The 19,357-nt window shown below is 37.1% G+C and overlaps 1 protein-coding gene across 1 annotated transcript in view; it reads right to left on the reverse strand.

The window, feature by feature from the left end:
• Positions 1 to 10,075: 10,075 nt before the first annotated feature.
• Positions 10,076 to 19,357, reverse strand: part of PTPN20 (protein tyrosine phosphatase non-receptor type 20) — a 43,508-nt gene continuing 34,226 nt past the window's right edge. Inside the window, exons 5-7 of the mRNA XM_016200836.2 lie at positions 18,145 to 18,360; positions 11,513 to 11,575; positions 10,076 to 10,669 (exon numbers count right to left, since the gene is read on the reverse strand). Of these exons, the coding sequence (XP_016056322.1) occupies positions 10,577 to 10,669; positions 11,513 to 11,575; positions 18,145 to 18,360 (372 nt within the window). The 3' untranslated portion in view covers positions 10,076 to 10,576. The remainder of the gene's footprint in view (positions 10,670 to 11,512; positions 11,576 to 18,144; positions 18,361 to 19,357) is intronic.

Raw genomic sequence — 19,357 nt, forward strand, 5'->3', positions numbered from 1 at the left:
TAGAGATACAACTTGCATAGAAAAGCCACTGGAAATGGCTTGGATGAGCTCGCAAGTAGGGAAGGGCAGGGTCTCCAGGAATCACCAGGGCAGGGCAAAAACTGTGTCAGGTTGATGGAGCTTCAGAGAAGGCACCTGCCTGCTTGCTCTGTCGGGGAGGGCTTGGCAAAGGAGCAATGGCCTCTGCCTGCTCTTCTGCCTAGGAGAAAGCTACTGTTCCAGCACTCTCCCCGATTTCAGGAAGGTTAGTTCTTCCCCGAATGTCCCAGGTTCCTTTCAAACTGCTGCCCAGCACTGGAGCTTAGAGGGAGTGCATCTGAATAAGTCCTAGCTCTGGCCCTTTAAGAGGAGCTGCCTGGGATTCCCGCAGCCTCTGGTCCCTCAGCCACACTCCCTGCTGGTTTTTACAGCCCGAAAGTTGTGGGAACTTCTCTTCCTGGCACTGGAACCCTGGGTTGGGGGCCTAATATGGGGGCCTCACTCCTCCAGGAAACCTCCACTGCCGAGATATCCCTCTTGGTTTTAAATCATGGCACTGGGTGTGGGACTGTGGCCCATCTCCAAGGTTCCACCCAGATTCCACCGTGTCTCGTCTCCGCGTCTCTGCCCTTCCTACCGGTCTCAATGTGCTTCTTCAGTTCCCTAGTTGTAGGTCTTCTGTTCAGCTATATTTCAGGAGGTCCTGAATGATGGTTGTTAGTATTTTAATTGTAATTGTGATGTGGTTGTGGGAGGAGGCAGGTACCCCCATCACCTACGCCGCCATCTCCCTGTCTTCTCTACTTGGTATTCTTAATGGAAAACAAGGGATTTTCTCGCTTTAGGTTTTCTGATATAGTGGGAATTGTGCCTTTCATTGCCTTTGAGCTATTTTACAGTACTTTGAGCTATTTTACAGACTTGGTGATAACTGGTAGCAATGCAAATGATTCCTATCTGTAGATATGCAAGTTAATCCTGCCCAGTGAAGGCACAATTAATCCTTCCTACACCCCATGGTAAAAGCCAGTTTATCACCTATTTGTAAATGTCAGCACTTATGTGTGGCTTTAAAATTTTTCCTGTGAACAAGCTATGGGTTCCCTCATTAACTGATGAATTAAATAAAATATTTGGGGTGTGTGTGTTTAATATTATAAGTCATGATGATACTTTAAAGATTACCTTCTAGCCATTTATTTCTGGATTCATTTTTCTATACCTTGTTTAGGATGTCTGTACACATTCCAATGTGACACTGAACCTACCATGTTCTCAGTTTCCATTTGGGGTTTTCATATGAGTTATGCTAACCTTTTTCATTTTTTTTTTTTTTTCAAAGAATTGCATAAGGTTAGAGTTCTAATTATTTTTTAGAGCTTGCCAGTGAAGCCACCTGAACTTGAAGTGTTTATTGTGGAATGGTTTTAATTATAAACCAGTCTTTGAATTTTTAGAAGTATTATAGTTTTCTATTTCTATTGTGTGATTTTGGTACTCTTCTAGGATTCTGTCCATTTCAAATTTATTGGCATAAACTCTCGCAATTCCTTTTTTAAAATCTTCAGGTTCTGTGATGAAATAAGCTTTTTTCCCATTCTGCTATTTGTCTTTGACTTCTCTCCCTCCATCAGTCTCACTAGACCCAGTTTTGATCAAGCCATGCCAAGTCTCCCTATTGCATACATGTTCCCTGTGTCATTGATCCCTAGTCTGAACTCCATTACTTACTTCTACTGTACTTTGGTTTAATTTTGCTATTCTTTAACTTCTTGAGAGTTATGACTCTTTAGCTAATTTTGTCTTTTCTAATATATGTATTTACATCTATAAATTTCTCTATATATACTACTTTACTGTCTCAAAAAGCTTTTAAATGTACCACTATCATTATCAATTTAAAACATTTCAACTTTGATTATAGTTTTTCCTTTGTCCTATTTATTTAGAAGTACATGTTTAAGTTTCAAATATATGGGAGCTTCTCCAGCTATCATTCTCTTTACTAATTTCTAGCATAATGGCACTTGATTTAGAAACCACACTGCATATGATTTCAGTATTTTTGACATACTGTTAAATTTGCTTTATGTCCCAGGGTACAGTCATTTTCCGTGTGTGTGTGCAGGGTATATATGTGTCAAGAGAGCTGGAAAGAAATGATAACCTGCAGTAGCTGTAAGCAGTGTTCTATGTGTGCTCTTTGGTCAACTGGGCACATGATGTTCTGTAGTCTCATTATTATTATATTTTTGGCTTAAACAACAAACATTTATTTTTTACAATTCTGGAGGCCGAAAGTCCCAGATCAAGGTGTTGGCAGAGTTGGTTTCTTCTGAGGCCTCTCTCCTTGGCTTACGGATGGCTGTCTTCTCCCTGCAGTCTCACAGATTTTTGTCTGTTCTTTCTACTCATGACTAAGAGAGGTTAAAATCCCCAACTATTATTTTATACTTGTGTCTCTATAATTTTCAATTTATATACATGTTCACTTATTTTGTATGTATGCCGCATACATTCTAAGGCCTTATTAGGTGCACACAACTTCAGAATGGTCAGATATTTCTAGGGAACCTCTCAGGGGAGGCATTTATCTGAATTCCATTTTGTCTAAAGGTAATAGAGCACACCAGCTTTCTTTCGGCTAATGTTTGAATCTCGGACTTTCATTTTCAACCTCTTTGTATCCTAGTGTTTTAGATTTCTTGATATTCTTCATCATTTACCTTGGGCACTTGATCCACTTACAACTTACTGTAATTACTGATATCTTTGGGATTCAATCTCTCTTATTATGAGCTTTTAATTTGTACCCCCCTTCTTGTGTTTCTTTTCTGTCTTGCCCATATGTTACCTTCTCTTAGTGTGGAAATTATACACTCTTTTCCTGTTCTTTCAGCAGCTATAATAGAAATTATAAGCATGGCAAAGTTACTAAAATCTAATGTTGATAAATTTACCCTTTTCTGAAATAATTCAAGAACCGCAGAACGTTTTAAACCCATTTATATCCCTCCTGACCAATAAACTAGTGTTATAATGTACTTTAATTCAATGTGTATTTTATATTTTTAGTATTTTTAATTTTTTAATCTTTATTTTTATTGTTGACACTACCATCGATGCCCCCATTCCCTCCCCACTTTGCCCACCTCCACCCAGCGGCCGTCCCCCCTTCCCTCTGGCCATCACCTCACTGTTGTCTCTATGTGTTGTCTATATGTATTTTGGCTAATCCCTTCACTTTCTTTCAACCAGTCATATCCAAACCCCTCCCTAATGACCTCTGTCAGTCTGTACCATGTATCCATGCCTTTGGTACTATTTTGTTCATCAGTTTATTTTGTTCACTAGATTCCACATGTAAGTGAGGTCATATGGTATTTTGTCATTTTCTGACTGGCTTATTTCATTTAGCATAATAATCATTAAGTTCATCCATGCTGTTACCAAATGTAAGAGTTCCTTCTTTTTATGGCTGCATAGTATTCCACTGTGTAAATTTACCACATTTTATCCACTCACCTACTAACGGGCACTTGGGCCGTTTCCAGATCTTAGCTATTATAAACAACATTGTAATGAACATAGGGGTGGCATATATTCTGTGACTGGTGTTTCAGCATTCTTAGGCTACATTCCCAGAAGTTGGATCACTGGATCAAAAGGCAGTTCCGTTTCTAATTTTTTCTTTTTTTGAGGAAACTGCATATTGTTTTCCACAATGGCTGCACTAGTGTGCATTCCCACCAACAGTGCACGAGGATTCGATTTTCTGCCCATCCTCACCAGCACTTGTTGTTTGTTGATTTATTGATGGTACCCATTCTGGCAGGTGTGTAGTATTATGTCATTGTAGTTTTAATTTGCATCTCTCTGATGACTAGTGACACTGAGCATTTTTTCATGTCTCTTGTCCATCTATATGTCCTCTTTGGAGAAGTGTCTATTCAGGTCCTGTGCCCATTTTTTAATTGGGTTGTCTTCCTTTTGTTGAGCTGCATGAGTTCTTTATATTTGGAAATTAACCCCTTATCAGATGTCATTGGCAAATACGTTCTCCCGTACAATAGGTTCCCTTTTCATTTTGTTGATGGTTTCTTTCGCTGTGAAGCAGCTTTTAAGTTTGATGTAGCCTCATTTGTTTATTTTTTCCTTTGTTTCCCTTGCCTAGGAGACGTATCAGCAAAAATATTGCTATCAGAGATGTTTATGTCTGAGATTTTACTGCCTATGTTTTCTTCTAGGATTTTTATGTTTTCATGACACATTTAAGTATTTTATCCATTTGGGGTTTACTCTTGTGTATGTATGTTAGTGATCTAGTCTCATTTTGTTGCATGTACCTGTTCACTTTTCCCAGTACTACTGAAGAGACGGTCTTTACTCCATTGTATGCCCTTGCATCCTTTGTCAAATATTAACAGACCATAATGATGTGGGTTGATTTCCAGGATCTCTGTTCTGTTCCATTGATTTATATGCCTGTTCTTGTGCCAGTACCAGACTTTTTTTATTACAATTGCCTTGTAGTATAGTTTGATATCAGCTATTGTGATCTCTCCAACTTTGTTCTTTTTTGTCAAGATTGCTAAGGTTATTCAGGATCTTTTTTGGTTCCATATAAATTCTTGGAATATTTGTTATAGACCTGTGAAATATGCCATTGGTATTTCAACAGGAATTGCATTGAATCTATAGATTCTTTTAGGTAGAACGAACATTTTAATGATGCTAAATCTTCCAACCTATAAACACAGTATATACTTCCAGTTATTTGTATCTTCTTCAATTTCTTTCTTCAATGTCCCATTCTGCAAGTACAGGTCTTTTACCTCCTTGTTTAAACTTATTCCTAGGTACCTAGTTTTTTGTTGTTGTTGCAATAGTAAATGGGATTGTTTTTTAGTTTCTTTCTGATAGTTCATTATTGTATAAAAATGCCACTGATTTCTACATATTTTGTATCCTGATACTTTGCTGAATTCATTTATTAGATCTAGTAGTTTTTTGGTGGATCAATATGTTTATTATAAACCCAACAAAATATTTAACCCATTCTCTGCTTTTAATTCCATTTTTAACTCATCTGGGATCATTTTCTGCCATTTTCACTTTTAGAATTTCTTTTAGGGTCCTCTGCTGGAGGCAAACTCTCTGTTCTGTTGTGTCTGAAATTGTCTTTATGTCACTTTCATTCTTGCAAGATTTTGAATCCAAAACCTAGGCACTAGGAATGCTCATATTTATTGGGTTACTCACTCTCTAGGAAAAGCTGACAGAGCATCTATCTGTCAATCTATCTATCCATCCATCCATCCATCCTCTACCTTCAGTTCATTTATCTGTCTTCTACCTACCTGTCATCTCTCTACGCCTCCATTATCTATCTGTCATCTTAATACTTCCTGTGTTTACATAGCAATTTCCAATCGAGAACTATCGGGTTTTTATTTAACTTCTATATGACACCTGAACCTTTATTCTTGCACCTTGAGAGTCCTCAATCACAAGGACACGAAGAATTTTCCATAATTACTCAGCTGCTTTATCCAACATTACAATAGTCTCAAAATAATATTTCAATACTACTCTACCAATTTCCAAAAACAATCATTTTTTCCTAGATTATACCCATTCTTCCCCACTTTTAAATGATTATATCTATTTTGTTAGGTTATATAATCATTTGCATACTATAATTTCTCCCTTTTAACTCTTTTATATTTCAAAAGACATATATGCATGTATTTATAAGCAAACATTAAATACATAAAACTATATATATAATTATATATATATTTAATACTTAACATTATGTCAATGATTCTCTAAGAATTTGGTATTTGAAGCATGTTTTTTAGTAGAAAGTTTGGAAAGTTTTCTCTGAGCTCTTTCTTGTATGTTGACATCCATTTGCACCCTCTGTACATCAAGATTAGTTTTACTAGATATAAAATCTAGTATCAAATTCAGCATGGCACAAACCAAGTGAGTAACTTTACCCTTAAATTTTGTGATTACATCCCGTAAGTTACATGGTATGTTTTCATTCTTATTTAAAAATATTTTCTAACGTCTTGTGATTTTTTCTTTGACCCATAGGTTATTTAGAAGTACTCTAATTTCCAAATATTTTAGAATTTTTGAAATATCTATTGATTTCTAGTTAATTCCATAACCATACTTTATACAGTTCCTTCTCTTTGAATTATAGACTTATTTTATGACTCAAACTAACCTTTTGGACAATGTTCCACATGCACGTGAAAAGAATGTGTGTTCTGCTGTAGTTTGGTGCAGTATTCTAATATGTCAATTAGGTCAAGCTAGTTGGTATTAAAATCTTTTATATGCTTACTGATTTTCTGTCTAATTATTCTATAAGTTAGTAAGAAAGGAATGGTGATATATTTTTCCAGTTTTATCAGTTCTATCAGTTTCTGCTCTGGATTTGAAATGCTAGCTTTAGCATGTAATAAATTCACAAATACACATGAATCTGTTAAGTCTATTTCTTGACTATTTTGTTCCACTGCTCTATTTATATATCTTCATACCAGAATCATATTATTTTAATTACTGACTTTAGATAATACTTTTATCACTAAGGTAAACCCTCTCTCTTCCCCACAATTAACTTTTCTTTTTTAAAAATATCTTGGTTCTTCTCACGCATTTTCTGTTCATTCAATGAGCAACAACTGGTCAAGTTCTTGTTGAGTTCAATCTTAGGTATTTTTTTCTCTTTTTTATTTATTAAATAGACTTAATTATATTCTTTCTGAAATACAAAAGATAGGATAAATCATACCATAAAAGAAGTTGAATCTTGATAATATGATGGCGGCCAATTAATACACATAAATCTATTTTTTCTGGACAGATACCAAAGTACTCAAGAGGATTAAGAGATAATTCTAGAAGCAGCACTACCTGAAAGACTATGTGGCATTTAAATATTGATTTCAAAAGTGCTTGATAGCAAGTCGGAGCAAGCATTTATGGTCACACGCATGGAAGACTAATACTGAGGATAAGAAATTATCTCTACTATTACTATACAACTTAAAAGAAAAAAAAAATCATTCTAATTGCTCACCTGAAATGACCTTGAACAAAATCTCTAAAAGTGTGGCTTATACTTCTTTTCTTCAGACATAACCTGCTCCACTTTATTATCTAGGCAGGCAATGCTCTTAGGACTGAGCAGGGGCAAGGCATCATGTTTCTTACATGCAGAACATGGACTTTTTCTATTTGGTTCCATCAACTCCTGGGCATTTCAGGCCCACAGAGGTGAGAGTTCCTCACTGACAACAAGCTTGCTATTACTAACTCATCACTGACAACTTTCAAGGGGTCCTGTGGAGGCATCAAGGCTGCTGTCTGTGTCTGAGGCCAGCATCTGTTCGGTGGACATGGATGAAATGTCACTGATAGATGATGACTGACAAGGAGTGGCATTGCTAATTACTGCTGCATCTGAAGGCTGATCTTTCATAGCACCATTCTTGCTTTCTTCCCAATCCTATACTTCTTTGTAAATTAGCTCTCTCCATTCTTCAATTTCATATTCTCTTTCTTCCAAAGGTATTTTTATATTTTATAAAATATATAGTTTATATATTTCCTTGTTGCTCAGAAATATTTTTCCTATTGAAGATATAGAATAGGGATTGGCAGACTTTTCCTTTAAAGGGCCAGGTGGTAAATATTTTAGGCTCTATGGGCCATATGATCACCACCACTACTAACTTGGTCATTACCACTGTAGCATAGAGCAGGCATAGAAATATGTAAACAAATGAGTACAAAACTTCATTTACAAAAATAGGCAACAGGTCAGGTTTGGTCTGTAGGCCATAGTTTAGTGACCCCTGATATAAAGAAAGGTTAATTTTTAAATAGTTATCTTGTACCTGGACTTTGTAATGAATTTTCTAATACAATATTTTAGTTGACTTGATACAGGCAAATATACAAAGGAAAGATCATTTTGTTCTAACTTTTCACTATCTGTACCAACTATTCCTTTTTATAGCCTTACTGCATTGGCTGTATAGCTCTAGAGCAATACTCAGCTATACTGCTAACAGGAGGTGTTGTTTTGTTAATGGGAAGACTATTTTTTCACCTCCAAATACGATGTTGCTATGAGTTTCTAAAAAATGTTCTTTATCATATTCAAGTTTCAGATATGGTTGCATTAGATCTCTTTTAAGATTTCTTCTAATTCTAATTGTTTCATTATGAGGTCATTACTGCTCTTGATTATAACTGTAAACAAACTTGAGTACTTAGTACTCCACTGAGTACTTAACAGATATCTTCCAAATCTTCTGACTCAATTACTTGAACCTCTAGACAACATAGAAGAAAATTAATTCTTCCCAGGGATTAAGAAACATTAAGTAGAAAATTAAACATTTTGCTTTAGAGTTATTTTGCTTTGAGATTTTTTCTATAAAATTATATCATTAAAGTGACCTTTGAATTGTAAATGTAAACTTAGAAAATTCAATAATGTTCTAGACAGATTGAGGATAGAAGGTCAAAAAAAAATAAATTACTAAGACATATGAGAATAAAACCTACAATGTTTATTTCTGAGAAGCTTTGGTTCAACACGCATATACTTTTAAAATATGTATTTAAAGTTGAAAGTTAATAAATGCATATGTTTATATTTAAATATTTTTATAATTCCCCCAAATAAGCATTCATATATTCACAAAAGTGTCAATGGGAGTTTCACATTCATATCCTAGGCAGAATTTGATTTATTGTTGGTATGAAACTTAGTATTTCAATTAGTCAAAAGTTTTCAATTTGAAATTCACTTCCCAAAAATAAAATCAAAACAAATGCAATAAGTATGTCCATATTTACTTATTTCATTTCCCTGAAAAACTAAAAATCAGTCCAGCTATAAAAATATGAGGCACACATTAAAGAAACAGCATGCTTACCATCATCATAAATTGTGGAGCTTTTCTTTAGAAGAATATTTTAAGGCCCAAGTAATAAAAATGCAACAGGCAATACACAGTAAATATTTTCATTTAAATAATAGCATCAAGTCCTCAGGAATATGTTGTACATTATACCTACTATTTTACAAAAACAGAGAAAAAATCAGAAATACAAATATCAAAGGCCAATCATTAAAATTAAGTTAATGTTTAGCACAGACTATTATTTATATAAATAACGTAAATAAGTAGAATAATCTATTTGATTTAATATAAAACACATTTCTGGCATATAATTATTTTTAAAATGAGAACTATCAATTTTAATTCATAAAACTCAAGTATTCATTCAGCCAAGGGAACAATATAAGCCTCTTAAAACTTCAAGATTTACAGCTTAATATTAGTTTTCTTGTACTGAATTACACTGTACAAAAACATGTATCAAGTGCTTTATGGCTTATAATCAAGTCTAACTGGTCACTAAAATTCCTTGATAGAAATATCACTGTAATTATATGAGGCAAAGTCCTATAATAAGATGAATGTAGTAATGACCACATCTTTTCAAAACCAGAATATGGAAGTTTTTGTTTTCAGAACTATTTGGTTTTCCAAAATTTGGTTCCCAAAGCCAACTTCTAAATGTTACAGCAGAGGTGGAGAGGTAATGAAAATAAATGATTTAATGGAACTCTGAAGGGAAAAGTAACTCATATATCTTAGTTTGAAAAATATATCTGACGTAAGAGATATTAAGAATTACATAATAATACTCATATCAAAGTTTATTGGTTAGCTAAAGGGCAAAAAGCAAGAAGCAAGTAGAATGTAGTATTTGCTTTCAGCAAAGCAGGTTGAGTAATATGTTAAGTGTTAGGGTGGGATAGGAAAGAACTCAAGCCAGGCAAAAGTTTCCTCTTGGACCTTCTCTATAAACATCTATTTTAGTCTTGGACTGTTCCTCAGTGTGCTCATGTGAGGCAGAGGAGGAACTCTGCCCACCCACAAAATGCTCCCCAGACCAACAGGTCTTTGTCCAGTGGTTCTAGAAAGGCAGCTGAGCTCCCTGGGTCCCCACAGGATCCAGAAGTATAGGAAAATGGAATAAATTTGCATACCAAGTTAAACCATCCTAATAGGACTCTTTAGTGAACTGAGTTATTCAAATACCAGCTAAAAGTACAAATTCTAGCTAAAAGCCATGGATAAGTATCGGTCTTGAAAATGCCTGTAAGAAGTCAGTTTACTGGCCCTCTGTTCTCCCAGGGCTTTATAAGATCCTAGAAATCCTCAGCTCCTTTTAGTTGTCTTTCCAAATAAAATCTTAATGAATGTAGTTTAAGTCCTTTATTGGGCTCTGTAATCCCTTCAACCAAAGAGGCTGCAATTGTTTTAAGTAATTTTTATTTCATTGAAAAATGTAGGAGGGCACTTTGATATTATCTAAGTAAAATGAGCAGGTAAATACTATGAGCCCCAAACCAAATGCTGCTACCTTTCAGAAGTTGTCAGAAAGGAAATCAGGTGACACGCCCAGAAAGCACATGTGCTCGTAGCAGAGCCCTTCAGCACGGCTTGATCATGTCCTTTCTGAGGAAGCTCCAAGCCACTTGGTAATTTCAACTGTGAGGCAACGGAAGTCTTTCTAAATTGAAAGTCACAAGCTTCTGAAGAACTTCAAGCACGATTTTATAACAAAACCAATACTGCTCCTACAGACATATATTTTAAAAACAACAAAATGTTAAGTGACTGAATGCCAACATCCACTTTCACAGAACACAGTTGTAATTTTCACCCATGGAAGAAAGTGCCTAAAGAGCACAGTTAACTAAGAACTTCTTTCATAAATATATTTTTAAAATAGCACAAACATAAATGATCACAATACAGTTCTTGGTCTAGAACTAAAGGCTTAACTGAATAGAGGAGAAACTGACTCTCAAACTCAGTCTCCTTATATTTTCTCTGGATAAATCAAATTGTAAACTTTTTTATTTTAGATATAGCCTCAGGTCTCTCAGACAACACTAGTTCAAATAAAATGCTCCATATTACTGACAGTGACCTAAAAACGGGTCAACCTAAAGACTTAGGGATACCTATTTCCTTTCATTATCCATACTTTTAACCCCCAAATGATTAGTAACTAACCTGTGATAGAAACCATATCGTTTTATGACATGCCAATGAATCTAATATTTTAGTGCAAGTAAATATCCCAGAATTGCTATCCATAAATTTATGAAAAATAAGTTGAGGTATGTTACTTAAACAACAGGGCATATGGACAAAGCTTGTGTTTGGGCGTCAAGAGACTCCAGTCTCAGTCTTGGCTCCTCCACCTGCTATCTGAATGACATCATGGAAAAACCTGCATTGCTCTGAACTTGATGTTCTGCATCAGTAACGTCAGAGCAAAACTGATGTCTATCTCAAAAGTGAGAACTCAGTAAAATCATGTACGTAAAAGCTTTCTAAATTGTAATTTGCTATACAGTGTTAATCTTTAGATTCAGGTTTCTTCAAGTTAGAATTACAAGGTGAGAGCTTACCTTTGTCTGAACCATGCCACAACGTTGTTCTCGCATTTGGGCCACAATATTTCTGATGCTGAACTGCAACAGGATGATAGTAATTGTACACTATCCATATAGGGGGGGTTTATTTATTATCCATAAACCCACAGATTGCCAAATGAGTACTCCATACTGCTTTCCAGTAAAAAGGATGTCAAGATTTAACCAGAAGGATCTCATTTTCAGTTGTAAGAAAATGCACTATTTTTAACCTAGTCTAATGGATAAGGACACTTGTATAAATGGGTTTCCAGGAAAAAGCAGGAAGCGATCATTTATAACAAGAAATGCTCTCCAAAAGAAATAACAACAAATTTTCCCCTGTGTATACTTTTCTGTTCTCCAAAGGGAGACCTTAAAGCAGCATTATAACTCTGGAAAAGTCTGAAGCACAGAAGACTTGTTCTGGCCACAATAGTAGCACAGCTGTTTCTCATAAAAGGAGCCCTCTCAACTCAAGTGGAGACCCTGAGGAACAGCTGGCCCAACACCAGATCCTGCACGTGTGCATGGAGACCTGCTCTGCCCAGTGTAGTCGCTGAGTTGCTGCAGGTCTGCAAAGGGCTGTTGCTGGTCCACATGTGATGAGTCCAGAAACAAGCAGTAAATTTTAGAAAGTCTGATGGCAGTCTGACACTGGCACAGCATAAGAGGTATCATCAGTGGAACAGTGTACAGACCAGCTAGGGTGTTGCTGAATTTGCCTGGAGAGTCACATGTGGTACAAGCTGAGGACTAGTCATGTGCAGCAAGACCATGCTGACACCTGAAAATTTTAAGGTTTGTCAACCATAACCCAAGAGTATATAAAAATCAGAGAATATAATCATCCCTTTATTTTTATAACTTATCATTTTTATAATAATTTAATTTTAATTTAGTCTTAAAAATTTTATATTGAAATAACTATATATACACAGGAGGTTTCAAAAAAAATGTACAGAGGAATCTAGTGTATCCTTCACCGTTTCCCCAAATTATATGATCCAAGATAGCAACAGTATATCAAAACCAGAAAACTGACATTGGTACAATCCACAAAGCTTATTCAGATTTTGCCAGTTTTATATGCAATCATTTGTGAGTCTGTGTATTTTGTGTGTGTGGTTCTGTGCAACATTATCACATGTAAAAATTCATGTGACAGCAACCACAATCACGATGCATAACTGTAATACCATCAGACTTCCTTATGCTTTCTGTTAGAACCAACACCCACCCACCACAATCCCTAGCCCTTGGCAACCAGAAGTCTGTTCTCCACCTCTATAGTTTATTTCAAGAGGATTATATGAATGAACTATCTAACCTTCTGAAATTGACTTTTTTTTCATGCAGCATAATTGCCTTGAGCCCCATCAAAATTGTGCATATTAATAGTTCTTTCCTTCTTATTGCTAAGTAGTAGTCTATGGTCTGAAAATGTACCAGGTTTTTAACCATCCACTTGTTGAAGGACATCCAGGTTGTTTCCATTTGGGGGCTGTTATGAATATATCTGCAGTGAACTCTTGTGTATAGGTTTTTGTGGGAATATAAGTTTTCAGTTCCCCAGGATAAATACCCAAGAGTGCTGTTGTTGGGCTTATGTGACTTAGTTTTTTAGAGAAGCTGTAGCACTATTTTCCAGAATGGGCATAGCAATTTACATTCTCACAAGTAATGTATGATTAACCCAGTTTCTTCAAATCTTCACCGGCATTTGGTGAACATTTTTTATATCACTATTTTTTATACTGGTCTTTCTGGTAGATGTCCAGTGATATTTCATCATGGCTTTAATTTAATTTTCCTAAGGGCTAATATAGCTGAGCATCTTTTCATGTGCTTATTTGTCATCTATATGTCCTCCTCAGTGAAATGTCTGTTCATGTCTTTTACCCACTTTATAACTGGATTGATATTTTGGGGGATTTCTACAATTGAGTTTTTTTGTTTTTTTTTTAATCCTCACCTGAGGATATTTTTTCCATTGCTCTTCAGAGAGAGTAGAAGAGGGGGGGGGGGGGAGAGAGGGAGAGAGGGGGAGAAAGAGAGAGAGAGAGAGACATACATGTGAGAGAGACACATCGACTGGTTGCCTCTTGGATGTGCCTGAGGATCTAGCCTACAACCCAGGTACGTGCCCTTGGCCGGAATTGAACCCAGGACCTTTCAGTCCATGAGCCAATGCTCTAACCACTGAGCCAAGCTGGCCAGGGCTACACCTGAGTTTGGGGGCTCTTTGTGTATGCCAGACTCAGGCCTTGCTCGGATATATGGCTCTAGCTCCTTCAAGTCTGTAGCTTCGTCCTCCTCACAGGGTACCTCAGAGAACAAGTCATTTTACTTTACCTTCCCCCCAACAGTAGTGATGGCGAGATGTCTTCTCTCACCACCTACATTCAACACACCACTGGAAGTTCTAGAGAGCTCAGTAAGGCCAGAAAAAGAAATAAGAGGCATACGGATTGGAAAGAAAGAGATAAATCTATCCCTATTTGTGAATGGAATGATTGCCTATGTAGAAAATTCCAAGGAATCTAAGAACAAAACAGAACAAAAAAACCTCTAGAACGGAGTTCAAAAGATCACAGGATATAAAATCTACACACAAGAATCAGTTGCACTTCTACATAATAACAATGAATGTATGGAAACTGATAGTAAAACCACAATACCACTTACAATTACTCCAAAGGAATGAAATAAAATAAGCTTAACAAAGCATGTACAGGGCCTATATGCTGACAATGACAAAACGCTAAGGAAAGAAATCAGTGAAGACCTAAACAAATGGAGACATACAATGTTCATGGATTAAGAGATTCAACATAGTAAAGATGTCAATTATCCCCAAATTTATCTAGATCTAAAACAATTCCTATAAAAATTCCTGTAAGGTTTTCTGTAGACATAGACAAGCTAATTCTAAAATGTATATGGGAAGGCATAGACCCTAAAATCGTTAAGCAATTTTGAAAAAGAATAGAGTGAGAGGAATCGCTCTGCCTGATGTAAGGACTTATATATAACTACAGTAATCAAAGTGTGGCACAGGCAAAAGGGCAGACGCAAAGGAAAAGAATACAGAACCAGAAATAGGCCCATACAAACATGTCCAATGATTTCTGACAAAGGTACAAAAGCAATTCAATGAAGGAAGAATAGCCTTTTCTACAAATGGTGCCACAACAATTGAACATCTGTAGGGCAAAAACAAAAAGAAAGAAAGAAAAGTCAACTGTTAAATACAAAAATTAACCCAAAATGGGTTATGGTCTTAAATGTAAAACATAAACTATAAAACTTTCAGAATACAGAGGAGAAAAATTCTTTGGGACCTAGGCTGATGAGTACTGCGACTTGGGACCAAAACCATGAAATCCTGTGTTTTAAATTTATAATTTGAGATTAAATTGTGGAAATAAATTTGTATTTATTTAACCTCAATTTACTGATGGCAGAAGAAGCTTCAGAGGAGTGTGTTGTCAGGAAAAGACAGAGCTTTCTGAATATAGCTATAGTGATCGACTACATAAGGATGGAAGCGAGTGCAGAGAAATGAAGACCAAAAAAGCTTGTGTTAATTTTATCTGGAATTATGATCCCTCACATATAGAGTTTTATAGGCATTACTCATTGTGAATTGCTAAAAGTACACTTGTGTTATTATTTATTAATTATTGTATTTATTATTATTATTAACCTACTTTTGCTCACCACTGTATGTGACAAGAGTTAGAGTACTATTTTCTAATGACACCACAGCTTGACGAGTTCAGGAGCTAGTTAATGATGTGGAGTGGTATTATTTTATGAAACAGAAGTAGCAAATTATTTACCACTGAAACTTAATGAATGTATAGTTGCTTATATAGGGATTCTTTCAGTGTATGTGTGATTTGAACATGATGAGATATGAAGGAAGAAGTCTTCATTTTTTCAGTTTGATTACTGACAAACACAACTAGTTCTAAGCTAGTTACGAAGTAGGCCCTGGCAGGTTTGGCTCGGTGGTTAGAGTGTTGGCCCTCAGACTGAAGGGTCCTGGGTTCAATTCTGGCCAAGGGCATGCACCTCAATTGCAGGCTCAATCCCTGGCCCCAATCAGGGGGCATGCAGGAGGCAACCAATCCATGTATCTCTCTCACATCGATGTTTCTCTCTCTCTCCCCCCCCCTTCCACTCTCTCTGAAAAGAAATGGAAAGAATATCCTCAGGTAAGGATTTTTAAAAAAAATGCAAAGTACTACATCATCAACAAATGTTGCTTGGAGTTTAAGTTTTGTGTAGGATTATGCTCCAGTAGCAGAGCTGCAATGACCAGAAAACAGTCTGAGGTAGTGACACAGATTAAGGAATGTTTGCCAGACGTAAACCAACATACTGTTTCATCAAGGAAGTCTTGATTTCTTTTTAAAAAACACCTGCCAGATGCACTAAACTGTGTGCTCAGTGGTGCAGTAAGAATTTGGATTACTCACTTCATTATGTGATAACCCGGTAACTGACAATTAACGACTGTTACTGCTGCAGATGGTGAGAGGGGACACTCTGTGCAGAATGTCTGAATCCAGAGCAACCTCAGTGTCTCCACAGTTTCAGAGAGTTTTAAGCAGGCTCGATTAAAAATGAAAACAGCTATAGAAATAACAATTAATGAAAAGAGAGAGATGATTACATATTCTCAGATTTTCATATCCTTTAGAGTTATAATTAAAGAGTTATAATTAATCAACTAATCCTAAAATGTCAGCGGTCACACTTGTCTAGCCACACGTGGCTGCCTGCAGCTTGCATGTCAGCCCCCCATGTGAGTTCCACAGCACACACACTGGTCTGTACCTGCGAGGCTTGGCCCACATGCTGGTCCTGCTCTTGGACGGTATAACAGTGCATCAAACTGCCTTGAGGGTTTCTAACTGCTTACTCTCAATTTCTATAATTTGTGGCATATAACAAACATCCACAGACTGATGCTGGTCCAAGACCAACTTTGAGTAGCACTGGTGGAAAACATTTCTGAAAAGAGTAGAGAGGGGCATCAGTAAGAGTATTTGACAGTTCAAGGCTCTATGGAAAGCCAATAAGGAAACAATAGGTATATTTCCTATTTTTGAAGCACTATATTTCATTAGATCTAAGTGTGCTTGATTAAAAATGCATCATTTTATGTACACTGCCAATTAAACTGACACATGACTTATTATAAAACACATTTAGGGTTTAAAGGAGGTATAGTGTGGAAAAGACAGTTCTCCTTAGGATCATGAAATACAGTATTTAGTTTTTACAGTTTCTACAAGATATAAAATAAAGATAAATATAAACAAACTAAGAAAATATGATGAAAAATATATATAAAAAATATATACTAATGCATTTTCTGCTAAAAAGACAAAAGAACATTAGTTACAGGAATAGGTAACATCAGACTCATTTGGCATTTTGAGAACATTTGTCTTCTTTTTTTTGGGCACCCAGTTGATATTCATTCTTTGTAATAAAGCCCTGAGTTTGCTCTGGAAAACCGTTCCTCTCACCTTCTCAACCTTCTGGCTTGGAGGAGCCCTGACTGGCTTAAATTGACCAGCATCTGCCACAATGACTAGTTCAGGGAAGGGGCTCTACTTCAACCAGAAACAGTGAAAAGCTAGGAGATACTGGGCTCAAGATTCTGAAAAGAAGGAAATTGCCCATCCTTCAGGAGTTACTGGGAGAGGCTGTTTCTTACACTTCCACATAATGACGCCTACGGATGGTGAGGTCCAGGGCCAAGCAGCCATCTGCTGTCACTGTTGGATAAAACTACACAGAGTCTGAGGGAAAAGTGTCCAATGTCTGCTCTGACGATGACCTGCCTGCTGGGGGACTTGCCTCACAGCCCTGCTCTCGCCCCACGGCATCTTCATACTCTTGTGCTTGCTTATGCTCAGAGCCACGTCCCAGCCTGCTGAGCAAATGCACATCTTCCCCACCTCACTTCTGTGCGCAGGAAAATAGTAAGTAACCCCTGTTGGCCGCAGATCTGAAGTCACATTCCCTCATCAATTTAACCAACAGTAAAGGTAACAGATGTTTAATCATTGTATCTATCTCTTAACTGTTTTTGAATTAAGAGGAAAGATTGCTAATGATTGACTCAAACCCAACAGTACTAGTATCCTTATTTTACATATGAGAAAACAGGCTTCGCAGTGGGTGAACAATCTGCAGAGTCACTAAAAGTCTACAGAATGTGGCAAACTGGCCACCATGCCCAGAACCTCTCATTAACTCTGAAGTCTACAGTTTTTCCACCCTGCTCACATGCATGTCCTTCTGTTTATTCGAAACAGGCACACACAACGTTCTCTCACAGGGTGTAAGAGCCGTACCCAAACCTGTGGAGTGGAAGGCAGAAAAGGAAAATGAACCCACAGGCACTGTGGACAGACTAAGCCATTCATTTGCATTTCGTACTTTAATCCTCACAACTACCTCCAGGAACCTGCAGCAGTTAGGTAAGGGGAGGTACCCAAAGCTCACGTCTATTTACTAAGTTGCTCTTGAAGACAAAATATTAGTCTTCAGCTATTAGAAGGTGTTTACTGGCATGGGTTTATCTGTTTAATTCCCACACTTACTGAGAAGTTCTTCTCAATAGCACAGAACACAACGTCCACACAGAGGAAGACCCCGGTCCGGCCCACGCCGGCACTGCAGTGAACAACGATGGGCCCTGTAAGGTGGCTCTTCCTCAAGTAGCGAACAAACTTTATAAAACCGTCTAGTGAGGCAGGAGTGCCATGGTCTGGCCAGCTGGTGAACTGCAGCTGTTTTACAAAGTGACTAGCTCCTGTCTGTTGAGAAAGGGAAAGAGAGGGAAAGGGGATGGGAGAGAGGCAGAGAGAAGGAAGGGGAGAGATATAGAAGACAGATTTATCAACCTCTTATATTAGAGATCTCATTTTAATTTCTAATGTACCAGTAATAATAATAATAATGACTATGTGGTACTATAAGAATAAAAATAAGAATACCAGCAGGGAACATGAACTGACACATTATGTTCCAAGTACTGTGCTGGAAACTTCCCATGCACAGAAGTCCTAGGAGATGGCACTACTTATTCTCATTTCAGAGATAAAGAAGTAAGGGCGAGAGTGGCTGAGAGATGAATGCCAGATCAGAAGGTCTCCTAAATCCAAATCTACTATCTTTCTTCTGCACCATGAGGCTGCAGAAAAAACAAGAATTCAAAAGATGGCCTAACACGTTAGGAATAATATAGACTAGCAATCTATCTTAGCTTAAATATTATGACACTAAATTTGATTGAAACAGGAAGGTGCTATCAAGTTGCTTGGCAATGAGGACAGGGTGGTTAATGACCAGGTGAGTGTCCCCACTCTTGTGCTGAGCCCCTGGAAGTGGAGTCATGAAACTCTCCTCAAGGCTGACCAATAAAGCACGTTGAGTTTACCTGCCATCCCCTCCAAAGGGATGACCCTTTTCCCACTGTGGCGCCCTCATTTCACTCGTATTCCGCTTCCCCCAGTGCATTTTTCTTTCCTATGTTCCAAATAGAAAGCTCAAGTTTGAATCACTAGCACATAAAACTCAATGAAGAACATAATCCTTGAAAATCCTCTGAAGGCATGAATCTTAGGGTAACTCTCACACCATCACTATTTCCAGGATGAAATCTCTCCTGCTACTGTTGACCGCTGTGAGTCTGCCAAAGGGTGGGCCTCACCGCTTTCCTGGCTGAGCCCGTGCCATGAAGACAGAACCGCTGGCGCAATTCTCCAAACATGAGCTACGTGGTTCTGAGGCTTGTGGGCCTCAAGCCAAAGG

The sequence above is a fragment of the Miniopterus natalensis genome, chromosome 14, assembly GCF_054644295.1.
Source record: "Miniopterus natalensis isolate mMinNat1 chromosome 14, mMinNat1.hap1, whole genome shotgun sequence".
NCBI lineage: Eukaryota > Metazoa > Chordata > Mammalia > Chiroptera > Miniopteridae > Miniopterus > Miniopterus natalensis.